At 47.3% G+C, this 27,384-nt stretch overlaps 1 protein-coding gene across 8 annotated transcripts; it reads right to left on the bottom strand.

The window, feature by feature from the left end:
* PAX6 (paired box 6) lies at positions 1 to 27,384 on the bottom strand. 8 transcript variants are annotated; one of them, XM_044425748.1, is made up of 11 exons: positions 27,375 to 27,384; positions 21,282 to 21,412; positions 20,619 to 20,674; positions 20,034 to 20,271; positions 18,998 to 19,163; positions 9,133 to 9,291; positions 7,989 to 8,071; positions 7,341 to 7,491; positions 7,085 to 7,200; positions 2,287 to 2,437; positions 1 to 86 (listed from the first exon to the last, which is right to left on the bottom strand). In XM_044425748.1, the coding sequence occupies exons 1-11, from the start codon at positions 27,382 to 27,384 to the stop codon at positions 1 to 3; spliced, it is 1,347 nt and encodes a 448-aa protein (XP_044281683.1). The 8 variants fall into 8 exon arrangements, with proteins under 8 accessions (XP_044281683.1, XP_044281685.1, XP_044281687.1 ...); XM_044425750.1 differs by lacking the exon at positions 20,619 to 20,674 and adding an exon at positions 20,344 to 20,385 and having other exon boundaries at positions 20,034 to 20,249; XM_044425752.1 differs by lacking the exon at positions 20,619 to 20,674 and adding an exon at positions 20,344 to 20,385 and having other exon boundaries at positions 20,142 to 20,249.

Here is a 27,384-nt window from a genome sequence, read left to right as displayed (position 1 = left end):
TTACTGTAATCTTGGCCAGTATTGAGACATATCAGGTTCACTGCCGGGAACTTGAACAGGAACTGACACTCCAGGAGAAATAAGACCTTTAAAAAAGTGGGGGTGGGGGTGTTATTGACACACTCATACATCCAGCTTTTCAAGAAGCAGCTTTTCTTGTAAAGTATTCCTGACTTTCAAGGCATTCTGAAAGTTGATTAAATCTATTGAATAACTTGCATGATACTACACCTAATTAGATAAAACTTTCTGGCCTTCTGCAGCAAATCAGTAATCATGAATCCAGAACGGATTTGTTTATCCCCAGGAAAGTGAAAACGATTTGGAATCCAAATGGATAACTGGTTGCAAGACATGCTTTCATGAGAAAAATGGAGAGCAAAATAAGGGTTCTGCTGGAATTATTAATTTGGGGGCATGAAGATCAGCACTTTGAAGTTCCACTGACCTCAGTGGGAAAGCCATTAAGCACAGAGCTCTCACATTAAATTCTAAAGACCTGAACATTAGATGTATGATTTCCCTCTATGCCTAATCTGCCCCATTTTAAAGACTGTGCTGACCTAAAATTGTATATAAGTGCATAAATATACACACACTTTCTTTTCATATTTCCACACAGCTCTCCCAGCCCCATCCAAAGCTCCTTGTGTACATATTTGCATGATGAGTTCTATATAGAAAATATATACATATTAAGGCAAGGATGGGGAAACCTTTGGAGCTCCAGATGTTCTTGGATTTCCACTCCCATCATCCCCATCCACCATGACCAGTGGTTGGAGATGAGCAGAATATATTTCAATCACATCTGGAGGGCGTCAGATTCCCCACACCTACGTTAGCATAGTCTTTGTCAGACCTCCCACATAAAAAAGAATTGCTGAATCAAGGCATTTATATGACCAAGTGTTACTTCTATCAATCTTTACTGCAGATGAATCTCTCAACAAAACTGAGTTTCTTTCTTTATTCACCTTTACTGTATGTATAGATGTCCTCTGAGTTTGTTCAGTTTGCCACCTCTGATGAACATTTTATGGGCTTCCCCTGCCCCCTTATCTTATGTTCTCCCAAATAATGTCAGCGATAGCATCCCTGTTTGACCATAGCTGGAAGTCATTCTTCACAACCATCTGCAAGCATTTTCAGCCTACTTTTTTGCCCCCATTTAAGTGGCTGCTTCTTCTAACTGATCTTGGTCTTAAATGTTCAAGTTTTAACTGGCTATTTTGTTTTTGCTTTCTAACACGAATGTTACTCATCCAGAATGCTTGATATCCAAACAACAATATATTATCAAATCAAAGGTGAACTTCCATGCCCTTCACACTTGATGCACAAAGCCTCCTACTTAGACTTATGGGCATCCAGTGCATGATGCAAGGTAAGCTGGTAGCAAACATCATCACCACCATGGTTCATACCCTGTTTTCTGCTAGAAAGCCAGTTCCCTCTGTCTAGATGAAGCACTGCCGAGTGGGAGGGAAGGAGTCGAGGATACTGGGGGCAGTCGAGGAGTGTACCACTGGCCCCAACAGCCTCGCCTCTCACCCATGGAGGCATGTTGCTTTTTCTATTCTCCAAGGCCAGTTTATGACCTCAGAGGGGCAGTCATGTCAAGTCCTTCCAGGCCAGCTGCAAGGGGGCTGGGGCAGGGCCTTGGTTTTGGGAATCCCAGTTCTATGGCTCCAAATAATTCCATGGCCACCCAGAAAATGTTGGGGCTGCCGCGAAAGAGAAAGCAGAGCTCTCCATCAAACAAAGAAAAGGTGATAAGAAGTTTCACCATTGTAGATTTGAAAATCCACACTGCAACTGGTAGCAATAGCAAGTTTTTGACATTAGCTTTTGGCAGAAAAATAATCACTTTATGAAAGGATGAATCAGATAGTTTATCTCAGGAAGGGAAACCATGTCCATGCCAAAGAGCTGCAGAACTGCTTTCCAACTCAGGGCCACATTTCATTTCAGAGAAGCTCCCTGTGGAGCTCTGTTGCAGTGGTGGGCAAAGCCGGGAGGAACAGGTGCTAGCCCAGAGTATCAGCATGGCTGTGTTTAATGCTCCTGCTGCCAGAAACTAAGCCTTTAAGAATGAGAAATACCTGCAAAGTATCTGAGAACATCATCAAGCGATTGGTGGACTAGGGAAAAGGGGCATGGCCACTGGGACAACCCAGAAGGGCTGGTCTGGGGGTCCCATAAGGAGCAGATTTGGCTCCTGTGCCTCAGATTCTGCCTTCCTGCTCTCTATGACCTTTGAAGGAGAATCCAGTAGATGCTTACCTGTGGAAGTGGTGCCAGAAGTGCCCATTGGCTGGCTGTTCATATGTGTCTGCATGTGAGGGGGTGTGTATGTATCATAGCTCCTCCCATTTACTGACGGACTTGTGGGCAACATGCAAGAATAAGAGGAAGTCTGACTGGGTACTGGGGGCTGTAGGAGGAAACAGAACAGAACAATGCTTATGAATTTCTGCATCCACTTATTTCTTCTTATGAACAGTTCAAATGCCCCCTCACTGAAAAACACTCATCTTTATTGCCTTGAAGTTTTTCCTGTTTATTTCAAAGGTGACTACATGCAGCCATCTACATGCAGTGGAATTGGCAGGTTAGGTCCTTCCATTTATCACTTCTACTCTGATGCTGTTTTTTCTGAGCTTTGCTGCACACCCACTTAGCTTCAACAGCGCTACAGAACTGAATGTTGCTGGAGCATCCACTAAGGTGGGAAGATAATGGAGGAGCATCCATGCTCAGAAGCTTTCACTGAATGAGGAAGTTCTTCAGTTTACCTCTGCATTTAATATTTAGGACATTTAATATATAGGGCTCCCTTAGAGTTAAGGACAGGGATCCGTTAACACTCCAGGGCTCACCATGGCACCTGTGGGCACCAGGTTGCATAGGCAGCCCCTGCTTGGGGGTTGTTACATCATGCAAGCCCAGCGCATGTGGGTTATGCAAGAGATCAACGTTGCCTAAACAATCCTAAAACAGACCACTAATTATGCAAGGGTTGCTTGGCCCTCACGTAGTACACGCTTTCCAAGTTTGCATGACATGACAACGCCCAAAGCAGGCTTTGCTGATTCAAAATGGTAGCTACCTGCAACCTCACCACAGATGAAATAACCCACAGTGGAGTCTCATGCCCTGTGAATAGCTCCAGCAGAATCCCCTGCCCTGTTTGTAGCACAAGGAAGTCAGGCCATTCAGTGTGCAAGCCATACAGTGAACACCCAGAGGCTATTGTCCAGTGAGCCACTCCTGCTAATGGATGGTTTCTATCAGTAGAATAGAAACTACTGGAAACTTCTTCTCCATGCCTTCAAAATCTGCTCTGGAGAGGTGCAGTCTGCAGAGCAGAGGGGAGGAATGTCCGGTTGTGGGAGTGGAAACCTACTCACATGCTGTTGTATTTCTCTCAAAGGGAAAAGAAAACTAACTCTGGGTTTTATTCATAAACCTACAGAGCTCTGCCAACTTGGCTTAACAGTTGGGAATCACTGGTGCAGAATATAGGCAATCTGAGTGATGGTGAAAGGCATGTCACTGAAGAGGCATATTACTCACAAGGGCTGCAGTCATTTTTATTCTGTGAGCATTTAACTCAGCCTTCCCCAACTTGGTGTCCCCAGATGTTTTTGATTACAATTCTCATCAGCCCCACCCAGCATTAGTATTATAAAACATCTGAAGGACACTAGTTTGGAGAAGGTCAGTGTGACTTTTTAGTCTTTCTAGCCCAGTCAGATACCTGCATCGGCAAATCTATCAGAATTTAAGCTGGGTTAGTCACAGTGGTGTCTCTGGAAAAGCAGCATCAGAAATCAAAATACACATTTACTCGGAAATAAGCCCAACTGAGGTCAATGGGGATTGTTACCTTAAGTGGGTTATCGATTGGTCCAGTGGCCTTCCTAATTGTTTTTCCTTTATGTATTCAGAATATGTCATGTTACAGAGGCAAACATAATAGGCCTATGTGTTAAGTACTTTCTTATACAGTACAACCCACTTAATTTATTTTCCTATTGCACTGTTATTCCTAAATGGCTAATAAATTGAGCTGAGATAGTCAAAGGAACTCAAAGGAATTTAATTCCTAATTCCCTAGAATATTCAGAGAGACTTGGCTACCTTACTTTCGAAGCTCTCTGAAGTGCTTTTGAAAATCTTGCAGTTTACATTTTTATAACAGGTTGTAGCTGTTTATCGGCTCACTGCTAGCTGATGTTTCCGGCAAAGCTGTGGAGTACCTGGCACTTCAGTCTCCTTTGGCAATCTCAGTTGCACAGTGCAACACTCATTCAGGTCCAAGGGCTGTATCTTTTCCTGAGCCAGCTAGTTATCCACAGGCTTACAAGCAAGAAGGTTGGCAGCTCTTTTCATTTTAACACAACTATCTAGACCTGCAGGTGCTGTTCACATCCTCCTCTCCCCTTGGGTATTTCTAGGGTGCCAGTCGCCCGTGTCTCATCAGCCAAGGTGTAACCCTGCGAGCATTTTAATCAGCTCCTTCTCCTCACCAGTGCTAGACTAATGAGCTTCTCTGGTTAGATGCTGATTGATTGATTGATTGATTGTATTTGTATACTGCCCCATAGCCCATAGAGCTCCTCTGGGAAGTTTACAGATAAAAACATATAACAGTAAAAACAGTACAAAACAATGAACTTTTCTTAAGTAGATATTTTCCTTTTATACCCGACTGAAATTTTTGTCCTTCAAATTCCAATCCATGAGCCTTAATTAAACCTTTGCTGCACTTTTTAAAAAACCACCTCCTGTTATTTCTCCTCTCTAGTCCAGATGGTTCACTTCAAAGCATGTGGGATGTCCCCAATTCTTGCCTACTTTCAACAATAGTGTTCCATACAGGTGGCCATGGTGGAGGCCCTTTTATTTTGGCTTCTTCTACATCTTTGAAGGCAGTCAGATTTGAGCCTGTAAATAAGGGTGCCTCAATATATGAGATGGGCAGCAGGCTGGCATTTTAGAGGCCCAGAACCATGTGTAAAACATTGGAAAAACTAGTTTTATACCACAAGCTTAAAAGAAAGTAGATTCTCTTGAAATTGTTCGATCTATATAAAGCAAGAAATCTTATTATATAGGTCCAAAGTGATCTACTAAATTTCTGTACAATGCACCCTCACATAAAACACAACCATTCCTTAAATGAAATGAGACATGGGAATTACGCTTAAGTTCCATTTATCTAGGTCATTTTTCTAGGTCAGTATCTAACTTTCTCTGGGTCAGGACTGATGGCCACAATTCAATTCAACCTTCATCTTCATTCATTCTGCCTTGCATTGGGTGGGAATGAATTTTACTGGTTTCCTACTGAATAGGAGCAATAGTGCCCTAGGGGCAACACCCACAAATTCCTTGGATGCTAAGAGTGTATCCCCCCCGCCCCTCCCCCCCCACACTCCAATTTTCCTGTTGCTCAAGTGAGTTTTGCCTCTTTGATATCAGAGTCCCATGCAGCTTGCCTGTTAAGCAGAAGTCACCCAAGAATATTGCCAAATTTGTCTTTCAGATGTCTGATAGCCAATGAGACTGGGGTCTTAAGGCCTTACAGAGATAATTGCACTCTTTTAATTCATTGTAAACTTATTTCCAATTCAATTTCTCTAGAGTGACTACAGTACCACATTCTTCATTTTCTATACTACCAACCAATCACGGATACCATGTAGAATCATGCTGTAGGCATTTAAAAATGGGCAGATTCTAGTTGCACGTTGAAAACCCACTTTAAAGTTCATCAGAGGGTGGAAAATCTGTTCTTGAACATGGCTGCTGGGAATGAGAAGTAATGTCCATGGCTGCTTTCGCATGTCAACAAACTTGGTCATGAGGACAACTGAAGCTACAAATGCCATAGCAATCCATGGGCCAAGTTTGTGATGATCAACAGTGGGAAAGTCATGCTAAAGAAAATCAGAGCAAAGCCCTGGATCCAGCAACTTACTGGCAACGTGTCTGAGATTCATTTTATTTTACATGCTTAAAGATCTGCATGTTGTGCTACCATGGAATCATTCCTTTGTAAATGAAAGTCAAACAAATGCAGTTAAGTGTTTTCTGGATCATGACATCATTTCTACTTTTCCTTATTCTGCATTACTTTGTTTATCTTTGCAAAATCCCTATCATAATGACTTTTCCAAGAACTCATCCTGAGTAGGGATTTGAAGCACCTCTGAACTCAACTCTGTCCATCTACAATGATGCTTTTGCCCTTATAACACAGATGCATCACCTAGAGGAAATAACATCTTGGTCTGGAGGTTTCAGAAATTTGCTGCATATATTGAACCTGTAAACTAGAACTTCCCGTAGAAGCCATGGAATGTATAAATACTTGTGAACATTCTGGAGCATGAGATCTCCAGATACTTGAGGCAATGGTTTCTAGCATTCTAGATTGGTCACACTGACTGGGACTGATGAGAATTGATGCCCAAAACTTCTGAGGGCATCAGGCTGGGGAAACTAATTCTTATTAGACATTTCAGTTTATGCATAGAGTTATGCTATCAGCATCTGCTAACTGACTGTGGAGTAGTTCCATGGAAATAAAAGGGGAGATGGCTGGAGAAGGCCATCCAAGGACAGCTGCCCCAGTGTATTGGGAGCATACTCAAGACTACTTTTTGCACAGATGATCCCTTAAATATATTTTCACCACCCATCATGGTGCTTAAAAGATGGCAAAGAGATGTCTCAATGCACATTTGTGGATGAAGCTGAGATACTGGCCAGCATTATGGATTGTAAGCATAAAACCAGGAGGTGAGAGTTATTCCAGATTAATTAGCACAAGGATGAGAACTTGATACACGGCTCAGGCATCCCCATTTGTAAAATTAGCTTGATAGTATGTAGCAAGGTCCCATCAATGCTGTAGAGATTAGAAAATCTGGCAATGGAGTAATCTAGAAATCCCCTTGACCTTTGAGAATTTCCCATGCAGAAGTGGCATTTTCCCCTCCAACTTCAAAGGACAAGGTTTTGCCCAGTAATCACACAACATGGAGAGAGCATATTAGTGTATTATACTTACTTGCATAGGCAGGTTGTTAGCCATTGTGAAGCTAGGCATGGGTGGTAAAGCACTGTATGTGTTTGTTAGCGCGGTGTCTGTTCTGCCCAGCATTGAACCTGATGTGAAAGAGGAAACTAAAATAGAACAGATAGACAGACAGGATGGGCGTATTAGTTTACACTTCAATCGGGTGGAGGTATTACTGTACAGGGTGTTCTGCTGTGTAGCCCTGGAGGGTGAGTGGCTGGTCAATATTTTTCTTAAAGCACATTACCAGGTGTGGTGGGTTGCGGGATCGGTTGGTAGACACTCGTGCTAAAACTACTGCTGATGGGAATGTGACTGGGAGTGTTGCTGGCTTGTCTTCTCTGATTCCTTAGTTTCTCTTCCCGTCTCCACTTTGCCCTCCTGTTGGAAAACCACACCTGCAACGGCAAGATCTTCTCCATTAGCATGGTGAACTGTGGGGGAAGTCCTAGAAAGACATCATGCAGAGGGGGATAGTAGCCAAGTGCTTCTCTAGCTCTCTAGGCTGAAAGAGTGCCTTCATTAATAGCCTACAGGCCCTTTTTCCATTTTACCAAATGAATGGAGGGTACGTTTGTAGCAATGGACATGCAAGACTATGTGCATACATAGCAGGCTTCTTCAAGGCACTTTAGATGTGCATTTGCTAAGCATCCACAGTGTAATACATATCTGGATCTAGGTGAGATGCTGGTTGGTTGAAACCTAACTGGATGTATAGCTCTCTGTCTATGGGGTGCCCTTTCCCATCTGCATTTTCTCCCAGGAACGGGTTCCATATTTGCATGGTTGCCTGCAGACAGATCAGTTGAAACCTGGAATTTTTCTTCTGAAAACATCAGCATGCCCCTTTACAGAGTGAAAGATGCAAGGTATCAGATAGTCACTTGAGTACCTGTATTCTTGCTTCAGGCAAGTCTATTTTGGCAGCTAGTCTCTCTCGTGCAAACACATCTGGATAATGAGTTCTTTCAAATTCTGGTGGAAAGGAAACATTATGGTATTAGTGTTAAAAATAGGTTTCAAAAAGAAAGACTACCTCTTGCTTTCAGCTTTCTCTGTAAGTCTGAGTGCACTCTACACTTTAAATCTTTTATGAGGAACATCCTTACAAAAGTGCTTTTGAACAAGACCATGAGCAAGTTCCTTCTGAATGGGAGAGATATCATTGTGTGGCATGCCTGCATGCATATATTCACACTCCCTGCTGGATGAAGGGATGGAATCAGGACCCAGGGATTAGAGATTGTTTTCAGTGGGAAGGAGAAATTAGCCAAAGTTACTCTGGGTTTGGGTGCACTGGGAACAACTATCCAAAGAAAACCAGGGTAACCTTTTCCATTCTAAGATTTAAACATGGGTTAATTACAGGAATAGTATAATTGAGTTTCCTTCAGCTGGGAATAATGGGTGTTGCAATCCAACACATCCAGAAAGCATCAGGTTCTGGAAGGCTAATAGTATTTTAAGCAGAGGGTTTGGGTCTATAATGAGAGGTGCACGGAAGCAGCCTATATTCAAATATTATCTGGGGGCAAGTGAGTTGAATGCTTCCAGGACAAAATTGGCAGCCTGCATGCTCCAAACCAGCCACTCAAGCATATAAGGAAATCTGAGGAAAGAATGTTTGGGGCTGCAGCTCAGAGTCTCATAGTAATGGTTTAGCCCACATGTGGTGCCACACCCGCACCTTTTGGAGTATTTTGATTGCAAAAGGGTTTCATTATCACTTAATCTCCAGGTCTTTAAGACAGCTTTCTCTAACCTGGAGCCCTCCAGATGTTTGGGCATCAACTCCCATTAGCCCCCAGTCAGTATAACTAATGGTCAGGAATGCTGGGAATTGTAGTCCAAAACATCTGGAGGACACTGGGTTGGAGACAGTAGCTTTAAGAGATTCTACAGAAGGAATGCATGTGAATGTCCTTTACCAATGGACACTGACAACTTTGTTTAGAACTGGTGAGAAAGTTCCAGAAGAAAGCAAAGAGTGCAATACACTCTCCTTCCACTTTTTGCATTGAGAAAGTGTTGCTTACCTTTCTCAAGCGCTTCAATTTGTTCTTGGGTAAAGGACGTTCGATTTCTCTGCAACTTTCTTTTCAGCTGGAGCCTCATCTGAGCCTCATCAGAATCTTCTCCATTTGAACTGATGGAGTTGGTATTCTCGCCCCCTCCTTCCTGTTGTGGGCAGCCATCTGCAACACAGAAAGAAGGCGATCCTAAGACAAGCCAACCTGGACAGGCCTGCTGCAGCAGACCCAGTTGGCCTCGTTTGAGAACATCTCTTCTGAGTCATGCCCAGGTGGCAATAATCCAGGCTCTCGCTCTAGGGATGTTCATTGCAAACATTAAGTTTCTTCTAGGACAATCCATATTTCAATGAAGCCAGAATATTTGAGATGACATCAGTGCAAACCCTGATCCGAAACTTATTGTCATGGTTGTTCTACAAAATTCTGCATAGAAAATTATTTATGATGAGGTCGCCATTTATAATTCGTTATGCAGAGTTTTGCAGAATGAATTTGCCAATATGTTTTAAAGCCAGATTCTTTTGTGCAGGACATAGAGCTGCGAGACCCAAAGGATCTACCTACTGAGAAAGAAAAGGAAGTCTAAAGATGTGGCAACTCTGCATGTGCAAAACAGCACACATGGAGCTCAGACTAAGATAAATGTGCCAGGATTACAAGATCAGCTTCAACTCCCACTGTGCTCATTTAAATGGTTATTGGATGAGCTATGAGGATGTAGTCCATGGTCCACACTGAAGTACGTAAATGATTCTGGGATAAGAATGGGAAACTTAGGTGACATGGTGGATAAAGAGAGGGGGACTTAAAAATTTCTCCTACAAAATTCAGAGGAGCTCAAAATAGTATGGAGAAAAACACAAAATCATATATAACAATGGGAGTCATCAATCATTTTTAGATAAGGGAGTATCCAGTTCAGCAATACTGGAACAACAACAATCTATATTAAAAGTTAAGCATGAGTGCATGTCTTTCTTGGTATATACCTTTTCTAGTCAGATACCTTTTCTGACACACACGCAGCCCATTGTAACAAGCCAAGAAACTGTTCCAGCTGATTATGACTGCAACTTTTCCAAAATGCCTCGCAAATATTCTCTCTATGGAATTTATTTACCTATTACTGCATTTAAAATGGTGATGTTCAGTATTTCAGTTTATCTATAATCAGTAATTCCTATCTAATCAATTAGATGGTGATAGGTTTGCAGAAAATGCTATTAAGAAACCAAACCAAGCTTGTAATCTTTAAAAAAAATATTTATCTAGTTTTGATTTGAATTCTGCACAGTCAATTTCATTTTAAAGGTTGTGAATTTAGAAGTGCCTGCATTGTTCTGCAGTTTTATTCAACTATTGTATGAGTGTGCATTGCCTTGACACCTATTACAGAGCACAGCTGTAATTATATCATCACCAAGAACAGGCTATAATTGCTGAAAATGGAATTTTATATTTAGATAAAAGGACTGTCCATTCTTTGTAATGTGTTGCACCAGAGAAAAGTAAGATTTCTTTTAAAATTTTAACATGTAATTTTAAAAAGAAATAGTAGCGAGTTCGCTAAGTAGCTAAATATGCTATTCTGCAGCTGAGCGCCTGGCATATCATTTAAGTGGTACATTTTTAATTAGGGCATTTCCACCACTTTTAATGTAATTTCTATCATTAAACAAGAGAAAGTTTTATTGTTTTCCCATTGCTACTGGAGGTAAAGATATGCTCCTGGTCGAGCTGTCTTTCAAAGTGTCTGCGGAAAGGGGAAAGGGGGGGGGTGTTTTTTCCCCCTACAAAAGGAATGGACATTTCTGTAGAAGCAGAGGAGAAGTTGTCAGTAAATTAACTCTCCCTTTCCTTTCAGAGGATCATTTGGAGTGGTTTTGATGCTGCTAAATGAAAAATAGGAGGGATTCTATTGATGCTAACTTGGTGAAGCAGGAAGAAGAGAGAGGAAGAAAAGTTCTGTTTTAAAAATAAAATGAAAAAACCTTTCTCTCTCTGTGAGCCTGGAGAAAACATTTTTGGTGGGAAATCAACTTTAAAGTAATATTGTTGATAATCAGTTCACAATGGGGCCCCAGCCTTCAAAGCCCTCAAGAGAATTGTGACAGGATCTGGTTGGGATCTTTTCAAACACTTTGAAATGTTGTAAAACCCCAACTTTCTCCCCCATTTAAACAGTTGGATTCATCTCCAGTGGTCACCATATGGGCGTTTTGGAGATCTATTGAGATGGCCACCAACACTTGAATAGCGAGGGGACTGCTTTTCACCGGGACACAATGCCAGCAGAGTAAGGGAAACTATTAAACTCTTGGGGCAAGCCGGAGGGTTGGCAAACTTTCGTGGGCAGAATTTCGAGGACACAATCAGGCAGGCCCAACAAAAGGATTCTCTTGAAGCGTGCAGTGGGCCACATTGTATCACAAGGATCCCAGTCAACAGACTTTTCAGTGAAGTATGTTAACCTTTAGGCACGACTATCATTAATCACTGTCCCCTGGGCTGGGCTACTCAATGCTATTTAGGCCTGGTTTTTTTTTTTTTTTTTAACTTTCTATAGGAGCCAAAGGAAGAAAGAAAGAACACCCCTAAACTGGTGAATAGGCCAGCTCCATACATGAGCCTGTTTACTCAACACCAGGAGAAAAGGGGGGTAAACGAGAGGAGAGACCAACTTAGCTAAGATTAGGTAAGCTTCAGCTAACAGAGAAGGGTCCAAGACAAGGGCCCTGTTTTTATTTACCAACCAAAGTTGGAGGCTGACTTTTTACGTGTTTTCAGAGGAAAAGTGCTCCTGCGTTCATGTTCCCCGAGGCCTGCCCTTTAAGGCAGCCAGGCAGCCAGCCAGCCAGGGATCTTTGGCCCTCTTTGCTTCTGTATTTCCTAAGCCACCTGACGGGATCCCAGAGGAGCTTGTCATAATGCATTTTGCACTCATGTTTAGATGCTGCAACACACACACAAACATCCCTATCTATTGCCCTAGTTACACATAGCCCAAATCATGTATAGATGGTTAGGGACACAATCTTTTTCTGAAGTCGACTGTGCCTATACCATTCTTACATGATGCTTATGTTGTATATTCATCCAGTCATCTTTCAGATAATGTGCTTGGATCCAGATGGAGAAAAGGACAGAGACACCAACATGAGATGAATTTCATACAAGGATATCCTTGGCCCCATTGTATGGGCATTTGTTTTGCTGAGAGCCAGGACCAGCCTTGCGGGGTATGACGGTAGCTATGTGACACTATGCACACATTACATGCAATTTTCCACATGATTGCCAGAAATCCATCACCCTACAGATGCATTAAGAATGCACAGGACAAAATCATCAGGAATCCAAACCCCGCAGTAGAACTAGCTTTGGAGTTCTGCTGCCCACGAACAAGAAGAAACCGAGTGATGAGTTGGGCAAGCCTGCTATGACCAGGCTTGTAAGTGCCATTGGATTCAGTGGGACTGACTTCTGAGGAGACGTGCTTTGGATTGTACTCCACTGAGCCAGGACAGCCCCTGCCTCGTACCACACCACAACAGTTCAGGGGTCTCTGACACAGGCACTGAAATGGCAAGTGACTGAACCCCACTGGGACCTATAATTATGACCAACAAGAGATGTGGAAGATGGAAACAAGCCCAAATCGGTCTCATGGTGCAATCCTGTGCATGCCTACTTAGATTCATCCCACTGCATGTGTTTCTGCTGATGCCCAGAAAAGTGTGCAAAGGATTGCAGCTTTGGCCTTGTAAATCAGGTGGTACTGAAGTACCGAAGCAACCTTTGGATCCAGTCATGCCCTCTGGAAGCCCAAGGAAGGAACAACAGCAGCTAAATGGCAAAGCTCCCAGGCCAGCAGCCACTTCTCTGGCTCAACCTACTTCAGGGTCTTCCTAATGCCTCCCCCCTGGAGGAAATTCCAGCCCTGGGTGGGAGAACCTAATTCTGCCAAGGCCTGGCTCATGCTCGGAGAGGGCACACACCTGCTTCTTGCTCCCCAGCCTAGGCAGGTTGCGATCTCCATGGCAGAGGCCTTGTGCAATTTGTCAGGTCGCCTTTCACCCAGAGCCAAGATGGGTGGGGAGGGGGTGGCATGCGCACCATTCGCAACTGATCACCAAATAAAGCAGCTTTAAACAGAGAGGAGAGATTGGGGTGGATCCTTCCTCTGGTAAGAACAGGACAAATGCAGAGTTTCAGTTCAAAGGTTTCAGAGAATTTAAAACAAAACCAACACAAAGTAACAAATCAGCCCAGATATGCTCACCTCCTCAACCAGCCCTTCTCAAGACCACAAGAGTGGCAATCCAACCCCATTAACATCAATGGAAAATTGTTGTTGACTTCAATAGGATGCCTACTGAGCCCTAAATCAAGAGCTCTTCGTTTTAAGTAGCATTTGTAGCAAACTTTAAGCTTGGTTTCATTCTTCTGTAAGCTCCCACCCCACCCCAAAACGGTGCCTGTTAACACTATTTAAAGTTTTGATCCGGAAAGACAGATATGTTTTTTTAAAGAAAAAGAATTGTCAGACAATTAAGATCTCTCTCTCTCTCTCTCTTTTAAAAGAGACTTTTTAAAGAAGCCTTATAAAGGAATGAACTCAATAGTTCCACCTTCTCTAGACCTAATCCGTAAGAAAGCGAGTGAATATGCTGTTCCTATTATCCTATAGCTAGACCATCTGACGCTGGGTATAGGATTTGTTTCCAGGAACGGGAAAAAAAGAGGGGGAGAAAGAAAGAAAAAAAATAAAAGACGCTGGGAAATAAAATCATTCCTTAGTTTCTTAGTGTCTTAATCAGTGAGGCGGAAAACTAGCAGAGAAAAAAAGAAAAAAAGAAAGAAAGATAGCAAACCGATTGCGGCACCTTTCAGCTGCGGAGCTGAGATCAAAACATTGTAGCATCTGTTGAAAGAGAAAGTGTCTAAATCCTATAGAAGGGCTTTAGTCTTATAAGGAGGGGAAAGAGGAGGCGGAGTGGGGGGGAGATAAGAAACAGTGTCTCAGTGATCCCTAAAACCACTAAATCACTGGAGAATTTCTCCCGGATAGAGATGTCTCTTTTTGTTCTGTCAGCCCTCATGTATCCATTATTTTATTCACTGCTGCATGGCGTTTATCAGATTGAGACCATATTTGTCCCCCTCTGAGACCTAACCTTGCCTTATGCTTTTGGAGTAATGGACTCTTAAAATCCAGGAACACAGAGACAGCCCTGCAAGGGAAAAAAAACATTAGAGCTGTGCATGAATATTCCAGGGCAAAGCCATTTTATTAATTTTAATCTGGCAATGCACAGGCTTTCAATGTGTTTCTCTACGTTCCCCCCACTCATCCACCCTAACTCAAGGCTTTCACTTCCCCTCCTTTTTCCTTTTCCACATTGTATGTGTGACTCAGGGACAATTTTATACTGGAATTTCCCGCCCCCCACCCTGCATGCCCCAGCTTTCTTTCCATTGATTTAAATGAAGTATAGGGCAACTGGTGATGAATGGGGGCCTTTGAAACCCTGCCATCCCAATCCTAAACTCATTGTCTCAAAAAGGTCTCAATGAGATTTATTTCTACCTACTGTAGGAAAGCAGTTTAATAAACCAGGGAGAGCGAACTGGCCAAAGTTAAGATCCTTTAAAACTGAAGCCTTGTGAATACTGACTAGAAAAGGACCCCTATAATACAGAAAATGGGTCCCCATTTTCCAAGCAAATGTCTTCTGATCGGGTGTTACAGTGGGGCAAATTTAAATCTTTGCACAGTTCTCCCATTAAAATAATTGGACTTACAGGCTCTTCATACTGGCTGGATCGTGGCCCCACCCAAGCCAAAGATTTCAAGAATACCTAACACAGGAAAAGGAGCCCCCTCCCCCCAAAAAAAACCCTTTCCTGTGCAGCAGCATTCCTGCCTTACAACTTATAGGGCAGAGCCTACATGGGCCACCCCATTAACGGTTGTACTGCTTCCAAATAATTTCAAGTTGAGCCACAAGGATCTCCTTTTACCTGAGCACACCCTTCCTGGCTCAGAAAACCCCGAGCTAAGAGTGGCACACCAGGGTTAAGGTATCAGAAGTTTTTCTTTGGTTTCAGGTGCAAACGGCAATCAGAGGGAAGGAACATGGAGGAACTAGACATCCACACGTTTGTCTGATGCGCAAGTTATTCTCCCCTTTCCCTCATGACTGCTACACTTTGGACAACATCTCTCACCTTCCAAAAACCAGATCAAATGCGTGAAAGGGGAATTTAGATTAGAACCAATAAAACAACACCTTTCAAAGAAACAACCCTTGGCTTAGATGCTACAATATGGTACTTGAAGAGTCAATACTTGACTGCAGATGCTGGCATGGCAGGAGAGGGGGGTGATGGAGGATATATTGATCCCAGCAAAGAGGGAGAACTCCCCAGAAGAGAATCTCCATACACCCAAAGAGTGTCTGCCTTCCCTACCCCCACCTCCCAATCCTTGGTTATTCTGATGTTTTCCCACGCCTTGATTTGTTGTCTCTTTGCCTTTTATAATATCTGAACTATTGTAATAAAGTGAAACATCCTAGCATCTTGCCATCAGACTCTCCTCCCTGTCTGAAGAGACCCGAGATATACCGTGGTACCCAGTAGGGGCTGAGCATCTCTGTCTCTCCCTGCCCGCCCCCACCAGCCTTGGGGCGGGGGGGGGGGGTGGAGGACGGTGAACAATGCGGAAGGGCCATTCATACTAATCTGTGCCAACTAGCCCCTAACCTAAGTGCTTTAACTTGCAAGCTCAATCCTCATTCATTTTAACACAGCTTACTTCAAAGTAAGATTGCCATCCCAGGCATGCCTTTTTGGAAGCTAAGGCTGCATCTCTATATACATATACTTGGGTGTAATATACACTTGGGTTCAGTGGGGTCTTCCATGGATTAAGCTGCAAATCCCATGGATACCATTCTTAGGGTTGGCTTCAAAGTCTGTTGAGGATGATAACCTGATCTGAAAATTAATAATCTTAAAATTACCTATAGAAGTGCTTAAAAAAATAAGGATGTTTGCAATGCAATCCTATGCATGTCTACTCACAAGTAAGTCCTGTTGCATTCAAGGGGTTTCCCCTTCCCATCCATGGGTCAAGAACTGAACAGGATGTTTACTCAGGAGTCAACTTCATTTAAACCAGTTGGATCTTCCCAGTGAATGTGTTTTGAAATCAGGAGGATTCGGCCCTCCTATTGGATCCAGTATGGTCAATCGAAACTACATGGTCACTCAGTTGCTTGCTTACTTGCAGAGTACAAAATTACCTGAGCACAGTCCTCCAGGATCTTTTCAATGCAGAGCACGTAACAATGGATCAGGCCCATAGAAACAGGGCGCCAGCACTGAGAATCTCCCAGCATTATTAGCTCGAGTGACAAAGTGGATATAGCTGCCTCTTTGACTTCGAGGCTGATCTGAATCAGCTGAAATACAAGCCCTGCAAATGTGCAGAACTACAAAGCTGGGAGCATCTCAGCTACATGCCTACATCCCTGGGGAATTGGCTGCTAGACCTTTTGCTTGCATATCCTACAAAGCAAAACCACGAAGAAACTGGGCTGTAAGGTATGTCCAATCATGGGTTTATTTAGAGTAGACCCACTGGAAATAATAGCACTTACACTAAACCAATATTTGGATAAAGTCCACTGCGTCAGAGATTGGCTTTCCACAGAGTGAGGGGAAAATTCATTTTAAAATCCTTACCCACACCGACACCCTGCTTGCCTGCACACACAATCCACAGACCTCTTCCAGGTCCAACAGCCAACACTCAAGAGAAGGGGCTTCCCTGCTTAAATGACAAGAGCACCTGGCCCTGAAGGCCGTTCCTGCCAACCCCAGTGGGGCCCGGGTAGCCCCCCACTCCATTTTCTTTCACCTTGTTCATTACTGCCGAACCCTGCAGACCTAAGGCATCTAAAAATGTCCTGCGTGTCAGTAAGATGCCCATGTTAGGGCATTGTAAGTCAACAAATCTATTCTTGACTGCAAGTCTGAAACAGCAACGAGAAGACTCCAGACTCAAGGAGGCATGTTTCTTGGCTTTTATGGGCCACAGATCTCCCATGAAGATCTGTGCATTTTCCCATCACCCACGAGATTCTTTGTTGCTTTTGCCACACCAAGTAAGCACCAGACACAGGTCAGCAATGGCGGGTCTTGAGGTCTGAAGAGCTGATCGGGTCTGACTACTTTCACTCCAACAACACATCCGAATGGCACCAACCCATCTGCCCAGACCGCCATTCGGAGCACACCTTTAGAAAAACTTTCTATGGACAGTCAGTGGAACCCAATCCCAAGTCAAGAGGGATTGGATCTGAGCCCCCACCTCCTGTAAAGATGCCGGGGGCTCAGTTAGCAGGCTAATATGTGCCTCTTTGCCTATGAATTCTTAGCTTCCGATGGGGACTTGGGACAGCCAAGGGATGCCCCAAAGAAGCTCTTCTCTTCCCAGGGTCTCCCCTAGAATGCGCCCTTCTCCTAAAACTGACATGTCTAATTGGCAAGCAGTGCCATATCGTGTCCAGGGGTCTCCTGTGGAACATTTCTACAGCTGTCCCCTTCAGCTAGACGCTTATTCATGTCGCCGTAATGAGAAACAAAACGATCTCTAATGAGCAATTACATAGCGACAGAATTGTTCCCATAACAAATTCTTGTGTGTGACAGAAACATCCTTTGTACGAGATATTCTGCATATTGTTACTGATTTTCTTTTTCTTTCTTTCTCTCTCTCTTTCCCCCATCCCCCCCCCATCTTAGCCTCCTTTTCAAGATGAAAACAAAATGCAGGTTGTTGGGGGAACATCTCTCCTGAGAAGCTGACCACCCTGCGGTAGGCACTGGGGCACCCCATTGAAAAAGACAAACCCAAACAAAAATGCAATGCAAAGAAGCATCTTGCAGACAAGGAGTGCAACGCCCTGTTTGCCTCCATCTTCACCCCTTGCCAACTTCCCGCAACAAAACTGATTCGTCTTTCGGGTGAATGGGGGCCCATATTGGCAAGGTTGGAGTTGGGGGATTTGAGGACTGAAGTGAGCCCCTGAATTTGGAGCATTCCAACCAGGAAGGTGGAGGGAAGAATCCAAATCCACTCCAACATGGAGCATGATCATCTCTCTAAAGGAATATGCAGTAGAAACCCTTGTCTATCCACTTCTGCACTTTCCTTCCACCTGCTCCTGCCTGATACTTTCTTCTCCAGTAGAGAAAGAAATGGAACAACAAGAAACACCAAAATAGAAATCCAACAGCTGATCAGAACTCCTAGAAGCAAAGAGCCCGTGTTTCCTTCCCATCCATCATTGCTGATGCTTCCTACTTATCCTCACGGAATTCGTCAATTACACTTCAAGCGCAATCTGAGACAGTGTTGTTTTCCTCCCGATCTCCCTGAGATTTCGCGTTTCCAACTCGTGGGAGAGTGTGGCTTATGGAAAGGCACTGGAACCACGCAGGCGTGTGTGCCGCGAGTTCAATACAATGCTGTATAAGAAAGGTGGGATGCTGGGAGGGGGGCAGCAGCAAGATCCCGCTGAAGGAGCGCTGCCTTTCAAACGCCTCTTGGATCCGTCACACTCCCCATTCGCACGATGCCCTGCCAGGGACCATCTCTTGCCTCATAAAAGGCGGAGGAGGGAAAGAGACAGATGGAGGCGGAGTCACAAGGCAGACAACCATGTCGATCTTTGCCACTTTAGGTTTTGATGGGTCATTAGAGAAATCGGATTGATCAGGAGGCGGGGGAAGAAGAGGAGGACGGGGGGGGGCTAAACTTTCCCCCTGCCTCCCCAGACCTCTGGCTCTCTCTTACCTTGCGTCGGCTGTCCTGGCACGGATGTTCCCGGGTACCACCCGGGTCTTGTGCCCCACGTCCCGCTCTGCCCGTTCAGCATCCTTAGCTTGTCATACATTCCATCTGCACCCATCTGTTGCTTTTCGCTAGCCAGGTTGCGGAGGACTCTGTTGATCGAAGATACCTGCAAAGCAAGCGACAGTCACCACAATGGCAGCGGGGAGGGGCGCATCCTGTGAAGGAAGAAGGCAGGGCAGGATCGAACCTCCCAATTTCAGCCCTGCAAACAGTTAGCTCGGGATCCTGCTGACTCACTCACTGCCTGGCTCAGAGGAGAGGCAGGCAGGCAGAGCGCTCAAGCCTCAGGCAGCCCCTAAACACAGTACAAAGAAGTATTTCGCACAGGTTGCAGAAGGACTGTAAAGCATGCTAACCCTCTTGCTCCCGTGCAACTTCAAGCCACTACTCTGTAGTAAATGAGCTGGAACTCGTGGCGCTTGGCTGCCCTCCCAAATGGCTGGGCGTAGGGTTCGCCGCTGGGCTACTGTCCTGCACGAAGCAAGGGCCTTGCGAGCGAATTAGCTGTGCGCTGAGAACTGGGGTCCCAGGCAGCAACTCTTCAATCATGACTGGTCAGACCAAGGGCTATTCCTCTGGACAGAAAAGTCCCCTGAAACCTAGAAATCAGCGCCAGGGTTTGAAGGAGGTGAAATACACTAAGCTGCATGCATTGCTTTGCTCGTGTCCCACAGAAATTCCCCCTTGGCCCCTGTTCGATTCTCTCCCACGTTTTTTCCCTCTGTGCTTTTTCATCCTGCAAAAACAATGGGTGGTTTTAATTTTTTGATCCCCGATCGTTCAAAGAGATGTTGCAGGGTTTTTGTTTGTCTTTTTGAAAGGCAACTCGTTGATGCCAAACTAGTAAAGGACTAAAGCGGGGGTGGGGTGCTCTCAGCCTTTTACTGGGTTAGGGGAACAAAGAGAGAAGAGGTTTGCTACAGATCTCCGGGTATTGTTCTAGGTCAGATAGAAAAGGGTTTCAGGATGAACTTACACTGGGTATATTATCGTTGGTACAGACCCCCTCTGATAGTAATCTGTCTCGGATCTCCCAAGCAAAGATGGAGGGGCACTCCCGTTTATACTGTGCTATTTTGCTTACAACTTCTGGAGTCGCTACTCTCGGTTTGCTACCTCCGATTGCCCGCGGTCGGATGGAGCCAGTTTCGTAATACCTGCCCAGAATTTTACTCACACAGCCATTCGATACCTGCATCAGGGAAGTGGACAGAAAATCACATTATTAATAATTTCAAGACAAAAATAAAATTGTTTAAGTATGCATTAAACAATGACAAGCTTACGTTTTGATTGTCCAGCACTTGGACTTTTGCATCTGCATGGGTCTATAACACAAAAATATACCTTAAATGGTATGAGAACTTACTTAGAGAGGTTTTCTTTCTTTTTCTTTTTCTTTCCTTAAAAAATATTACATTTGTGGCCCTACATGCTACAAAGGTGAGATTTAAAAAAACACTTGAAGGGGGAGGGGGAGAGAAAAACTGGAGAAAAATGTCAGATGTTGGTAGGAATATTACTATAGACATCATCAGACCAGTTTTCAAAATATTCAAATTTCAGGGTGGGTGGGTAGGGAGGTTGGGAAGGTGTGGGTGGATTGTAAAGCAGGAACTAGACGGTACCCCTAAGCCAAATCCCTGGCCAAATTGTTTTCTCACAAGCGCCTGAGATAAATACGCACCTAGATAACTATTTCAAAAGAAATCAGAGTTGCTTATTGCTTTTTCATATTGTTCAATATACATATATTTGCATGCAGAAATCAGCAGATAGAAGGGTGGGGAAAACATTTTAGCACCTCTGACTTGGACACACTGGCGTGGAAAGAATTTCCATAACTGTCAGTGGGTCTTGCTTCCAAATAAGTGTGTTTAGAAGGGGAATGTCAATAGAGTTGCATCACTCGGTGCAGTGCAGCCAACTAGTTCGAAAGCAACTTACTGCATTAAACATAAAGCAAAAGGCTGGCAAGCATCAGTTTCTTTAAGAAAAATAAAATCTCCCCATGATTTCGTGAACCAGATTGACTGTTGAGGATCGCGTGCGTGCGTGCGAGAGAGCCAGCGAGCGAGCGAGCGAGCGGGCAAGCGAGCGTGTTTGGGTCCCTTCCCGAGCAGGAAAGGTCGCAGTCATGGAAAGCCCTTCTGCCAGTGCGGCTGCATTTCAAGGAAGGTAGGCGGAGGACGGCTGGAACTGGGGAGGCGACTCGCGTTTTCACCTGCAGGATTCGGGAGATGTCACACGGCCGAGCCCCACTGTGGGCGAGCTCCACGATTTTCTGGCGGGTTGAATCTGGCAGCGGCCGCCCGTTGACAAACACACCGCCGAGCTGGTTCACGCCGCTGTGACCTGCAAGGTGGGGTGGGGGGGGGGAGGAAAAGAAGGACAATGGAAGCCTCCGCTGCCTTGGGGGGACCTGGGGCACACGCGCCCGCCCTCCCGGTCCAGGTGGCTGCAAGGGAGACGGGCAGATTAGTGTCTGGGGAGCGGGGTAGAGGAGGAAGCCACGACCCAACACTCAGAGCAGGCACATGTGGCAAGAGCCCCTTGCTGCAAGCTCGGGCGCGCGGGATCCACTGAAGAAACGGGCTCGGGGTGGTCTCTCTCCCTCCCATTTATCTATGCCCTCGCCTCGGCGAAGCACTGGGCATCGAGAGCAATGCCGGCAGCCCCCGGTCCTCCGGTCGCCATTCTTACGCCAGTTGCAAGTCCCTGTACGGGCACGAAGGTGCGAAGAGATCTCTGTTCCGCAACAGAAAACTCAGCCCAACCACGAAGGCTCCATCCCGCCCACCCTCCCCTGCCACGTCTCCCTTGCTGGGCTCCGCACGAGACCCTCCGCAAGACCCGCTCGCGGTCCCAGCCCTGCTTCTCAGCCCAGAAGAGCAACCTGAGGGTTACACACTTTCACTCAGAGTCATCCTTTCGGCAGGCTTGGCAACCGCGAGCAAGCAAAGGCACAGCCGGTTTGGGGAGAGGGGTGGGGGTGGGGTGGAGGAAAACCGTCCCCTCTTTTGCATTGGGTGGTGGGGTGGTGGTGGAGGTGGAGGGGGGCGGGAAAGAGAGAGGGGACGGGGGATGGAAGAGGCTTCTCCAGCCCTGCGCTTGAATCCGAGCTCGCCTGACACACCCCGGCGTCGGAGACGGTCCACCTGCCTCCCTCTCCCTCCTAAACTGCCTAGATTTGAAATTGACTAAGCAGCGACGAAATTGACGAAGCCAGCAAGAAGCACCTCCCGGTTCCACCCCTCGAGCCCCCCAAATGCCATCACCAAGAAATTAGCTTTCCCCCACCCCATGTCTCATCTGAAAAAGAGGGGGAGGGGAAGAGTATTCTGATTATTATTATTATTAATTAGTATTTGGGGAAAGAATTTGGTAGGACCTAGGCTGGGCTTTGCTACACTCTCGGTGCGTCCTCCCTGCTACGGCTCCCTTGGAGAAAAGCCACGCGCTTGGAATTAAAAAAAAATAAAACAAAAAAAATGGTTCCAATAGGATCTCCAACCTGCAGATTTAGGCTTTGGAGGCAAAAGGCTCCCTGGAGAAGGTCTGTCTGAGCTCTCTCTTTCTGCCTCTCTCTGTGGGTCCCTCTGTTCTGCTCTCCTCCTCTCTTTGGAGCTTCCTGCTAAATTGACTCCAGGAGCCTCGGCTTCTTAGCAATAAATAAGCTCCAAATATAGAAGAGGGGGAAAATATGATGAGTCTCTCTGACATTTGTCTTTAAAATAAAACTAGCTGCACGTCAAGTTTGAGCTTAATTTCTGGAAATAGGCGGAAGTCGCCCCGGATCATGCATGGAAGGCTAATTGAAAAGATCAGTTGGAGCACTTGTGGCAGGCATGTCACTTTATGACAGTGCTCCGCTTTTGAAAATTGCATCGTCACGACAAACAGGAGCATGATAAAAACGACCCTTTCTGTCCGGATTTGGGTATCACTCCGACGAGATTGAACTCTACTCGTTTCCCCTTCGAGGAGAAGCGACTTTTTAAGGTAGCCACGGGGCCAGTGCGGACACAACCGAGGGGGCGCGCTGCCTCCTCGATAAATCCGAAGTGACATGCGGTTTGGGGAGCGATGGGGGAGGCGGGGGAGGAGGTGCTGGCGGGGGGAGGGGAGGGGAGGGGTGGAAAGAGACTTCCACGCACAAGCCACTCGGAGAGCCGACCGCCATGCCTGGCTCAAAGCAAGGAGGCGCACCGAGGGCGGAGATCCCGCGCCCGCTCCCGGCGGCCTGCTCGGGTCCCCACGAGTGGGACGGGCGCCTCCTTTCCCGGGTCACATAGGAGGGGCGCCAGATGCCTCCCTCGACAATCCCCTCTATCATCGCCCACAGGCATTTACCTCCTGCGACTGCAAGCCCCGTTCCCTCCCCACAGCCCCGTCTCTGCCTGCCCTTACGCAGCCACAGCCCGTGGTGACCCGCCCAGAGAGCTGCGGCATGGAATCACCAAGGGTAAGCCTGGAGAGCAGTCCTGCACTGTGAGGACCTCTCGGGTGCCTTCTCCGCACAGTGCGAAGCCGCGATCCAGCCACACGGCCGCCCTGTGCAGGCCTGCCCCGCTTTTGCAGTGGGAGAGCTGAGCACGTGCTTAAATCTCGCCCACAGAATCCAGGGGGGCTTGCCATGTGGCCTGGATATCACGCACAGAGGTCTTGCGTCCTGGCGCTGGACGTCCAGAGACGAGATCGCCTCCACACACAACACCCCGCCGCCGCACCCGGAGGCCTGTGGGCGAGAGGAGATTGCCGGCATACCCGACAGAAATGCCTCTTGCCTCTGCCTACGCTGTGGCAGCAAAGAAAGCCAAACTCCCAAGTTCCGCGTAAAAAGGTTAAGCCTTAATCAATGCCTTAATTTCCCTGGAGAGCGGAGGCCCTTCGAGCCCAGTGGCAATGATTATGCGGCTCGTCTTCTAGGGCGAGGCGTCTAATAGGAAAACATATGGTGTCAATTTGGATGCTCGGCACCAGATATACCCGGGAGTTCTTCGCACAAAGCGTGGCGAGCCTGCCGCGACCTTTACGCAGAAACGCCGGCTTCCCCCGAACGGGATCTCGCTCGCTCGCTCGCTCCGGGCTGGCAACCGCGGGGCGCTGGCAGAGCGGGGCAGCGGGCGAGCGCGGAGGCCTGCGCGAAGGCATCCGCCGCCCGTGCGCAGCGCGCTTCGGCCCAAGCCAGGATCGCGGGCTTCCCCCCTCTCCTCTCTCTGCCACGCCGGGAGAGCTGCGGGGAGGACCCCAAGAGAAGAGACCCCGAACGCGGGGCTCCCCCGGCGCGGGAAGCGCGAGCGGCGAGGGCGAGAGGGTTTCCCGGGGGGATTCGCCCAGGCCGCCCGCTCCGCTCCGCTCCCCTCCCGCGCCTCGAAGGCTCGCTCTCCTCGCCCCGCGCGGCTCAGAAACGGGCCCACGGACGCGGGGCGCCCGGCCCGAGCAGGGGCCCCCGCGCAGACGGGCGAGAGCCTCCGGCTGCCCCGCCAAGGCGCCTCCTGAGCAGCACAGCGCCTGGACGCAGCCGAGGCCGCCGCTGCCCCTGAACCCGCTCGCCTCGGAGGCCGGTCCGCAGCTCAGCGAAGCCGCTGCGGGGCGCGGCGTGCAATCCCACGCTGTGCCTGGCGACTAACCTGGAAGAGAGCCACCCTGGGAGCGGTGGGACTTACTCTGGGGTAAACAACACCGCAGCTTTAGCAGTCCAAAGAGGCGATGCTGCTGCTGATAGGCCGGATTATGTTCCAAAAACGAGAAAGGCGGGAGTGAAAGCAAACATGTCAGCGAGTACGCTCTGTCTCTCAAGCCTCTGCACTGCAGTCACCCTCGAGTAAATTCCGACGGGGTGTGACTTCCAAGAATCTTGCGGGCTTGAAGTTTAAAATAACAACAACTTGCCAATCAGCTCGGCATTAGCTGAGGAACGCAGCTTTTTCTGGAAAATGATACCCTTCTCCTGAAGGTGCAATCCTATGCACGTCTACTCGGACACGCACTGCCTTCAGAGGGTCTTACTCTTGGGTAAGGGCGTATAGTAAGGTTGGCCCCTTTGGTTTCAGGAGGGGGGGGGGGTTTAAGGGTGCTTCACTGGGTCCAGAAGGTACCTTTGTGTGTCGCCTCTTTCGACAGATATTAGGCGGGGGTTTTAAGTTCACGAACATCCGGGAACGGGACTTTCCCCCAAAAAAGTGGATGGGAGGCGTCTGCCTTGCTCGCCGCCCAGACATATACTTATCAGGAAGTCCGTGTGCCAGATTTCAGTGAGTGGTCTCAGTTTGGAAAGGCGCGGAAGGATCTCCGCCGATCCAGCTCCGTGTCCGCCGGATGCTTGGTGAGGAGCAGCTGCGCTTGGAAATCCCGATGAACAGGAAGAGTCGGGAGACGAGTTTATTCGCCATGTCAAACAGGTGACCTTGTCCCACCCTGGATGGATCCACTTTGGGCGCCATCCCACTGCATTAAAAGCCACGGGAGCTGCAGGTGGGGGTAGGGATTGTGCCCAAGTTTGGAGGTATCCCCAAGTTTTTGAGGGGCACCTGCTTCCAAAGAATCGTGCTTTGGGCTGCTGTCTACTGTCCGTGGAATTCCCTGTGCCGGATGAAGAGATCGTGGGAGAAATGGGGGTCCCTCACGCTTGGAAGTGAATCCCACTAGCACGAGAGAGACTGCCTTCTTTCCCTTCTAGTGCATTAATTTAGGAACCGAGTTCAAGAGTCGGTAAGAAAGCCACTACGTGGCCACTGGCAGATACAAATACTGCAACAAACAGAATCTCTCACAGCGTGCCAGTCATTTCCAACAGCCCCTCAACGACCAGTGCTCTCAACTCCCAGTTGCGACTGGCCCTACAAGTAGAGTTTGCAAGCTGAAAGCCACATTTGCTTAGGCCAGGCCTTCCAAGTCCTGGTCAAGGTGTCGCTCTCCTTCTGAAACCCGCACGCTGCTCCCAAATTCCCGAGGCCCTCAGAGCGGGTTAAGTGACGTTGCGGGAACCTTCCCTGTCACAGTCGCAGCTCCGCGTCTGCGCTACGGTTGACATCTTTACAAATCTGTGATCCAGGCAGGCTTCGCATTCCAGATGGAGAGAGCACCTCGGTTTCAAAGCGGGCGAGAGCTCATTGCAAGGAAATGCCACAACCAGAGCAGCGACAGACGCGCCTGCTCTCTGGCATCGGGATTGGGTGGCCCTCGCTTGCCCTGCCTTCTGGACGGGACTGGGGTTTATTGTGCCAACAGACCCAAACTGTGAAGCGATTGGGGGCTCTTCCAATCCTTCTGCCTCGCCAGCCTCGCCAAGGTCCTCCAGGCGGATCTCTCAGCATCCGTCGCCACAATTCCAAGCACACTCGCATCAATCCCATCCATTTTCAAGGGGCATCCTTCCAGGGATCAAACTTGACTTTTCAGACACAGGTCCTAAACTGAAGCATCGCCTTCTTTCCCATCGCCATCAGATGTCTTTCCACTAGTTGCATCACAGCTAGCCATGCCTGATTTTCGTCCCGTGCACAGTCCAGTGGATCAACCAGTATGCACTGTGCTGATTCATCTAAAGCCACCAGCTACCTTCCTCACCCCCTGCCCACACCTCCGACGGACACGGGGCTCACTGCTCCACCAACACTTAGCTCTGCGCATACGAGAGAGTGGCACTGGGTGGGGTGCGGCGTAAATCAACACAGAAGTCCAGATGATGGGATCAGATCATCCCCTTAACTATCCCGCGGTAGAGCAGCGGTGTGCCTCCCCTCCCCTGCACAATGATACACACCACGAGACCTCAGACACTCACAAAGCACTGACTTCTTCCAGGGGCTGCAGAGGCGATCCATGGACAGCTGAATTCTAGCAGGGTCAGTTCCACTGGTAGTGGCTAGGCCAGGCCGTCACCCTCGGCATGGCAAGCTCCCTTAGGCCTCCATCCTTCTAAGCACAGTTACTTGGAAGTAAGTCCCACTCAGCCGAATGGCTTTTCCATCCCCTCCAAGTAAGGGTGCTCCGGGTCCTGGCCTCAGAAACCTCCATGCGGACAAAGGAGGAGGGAGTCGCTCAGCACCCTCTTCTGCACCAAGCTCTTCGAAGTGCACCTCTTTGGTGAAGAATGCAAAAGGCAGACCCAACTCGCTGGGCGTTGTGCCTCCCCTAGTTCACTCCCTCCCTTTTCCAGAAGGAACCACGACTAGTATGATCAGTATTTTGAAAATGTGAAATTCTATACCTTCCCCATCTTACCTCCCCCTCTACTATCCAACCCAGTGCATCCTTTCAACTCCACATTCTCAAGCCGGCATCGTCATGAAATAGAGGAAGAGTCACTTACTGTTCTGCAT

Source organism: Varanus komodoensis, unplaced genomic scaffold (genome assembly GCF_004798865.1).
Source record: "Varanus komodoensis strain SLA01 unplaced genomic scaffold, ASM479886v1 scaffold16, whole genome shotgun sequence".
Lineage (NCBI taxonomy): Eukaryota > Metazoa > Chordata > Lepidosauria > Squamata > Varanidae > Varanus > Varanus komodoensis.
The sequence above is the reverse complement of the archived record's forward strand: the minus strand, read 5'-3'. Positions and strand labels throughout refer to the sequence as shown.

Bases quoted from the DNA above. Each gene is read 5' to 3' on its own strand.
- PAX6 (XM_044425748.1), bottom strand. The intron at 8,072-9,132 runs GTAAGCAACACT...CCTTTCCACCAG, and splicing joins AATTGAAGCGCTTGAGAAAG to AATTTGAAAGAACTCATTAT. The intron at 7,201-7,340 runs GTAATGTGCTTT...GTTCTATTTTAG, and splicing joins CCCGCAACCCACCACACCTG to TTTCCTCTTTCACATCAGGT.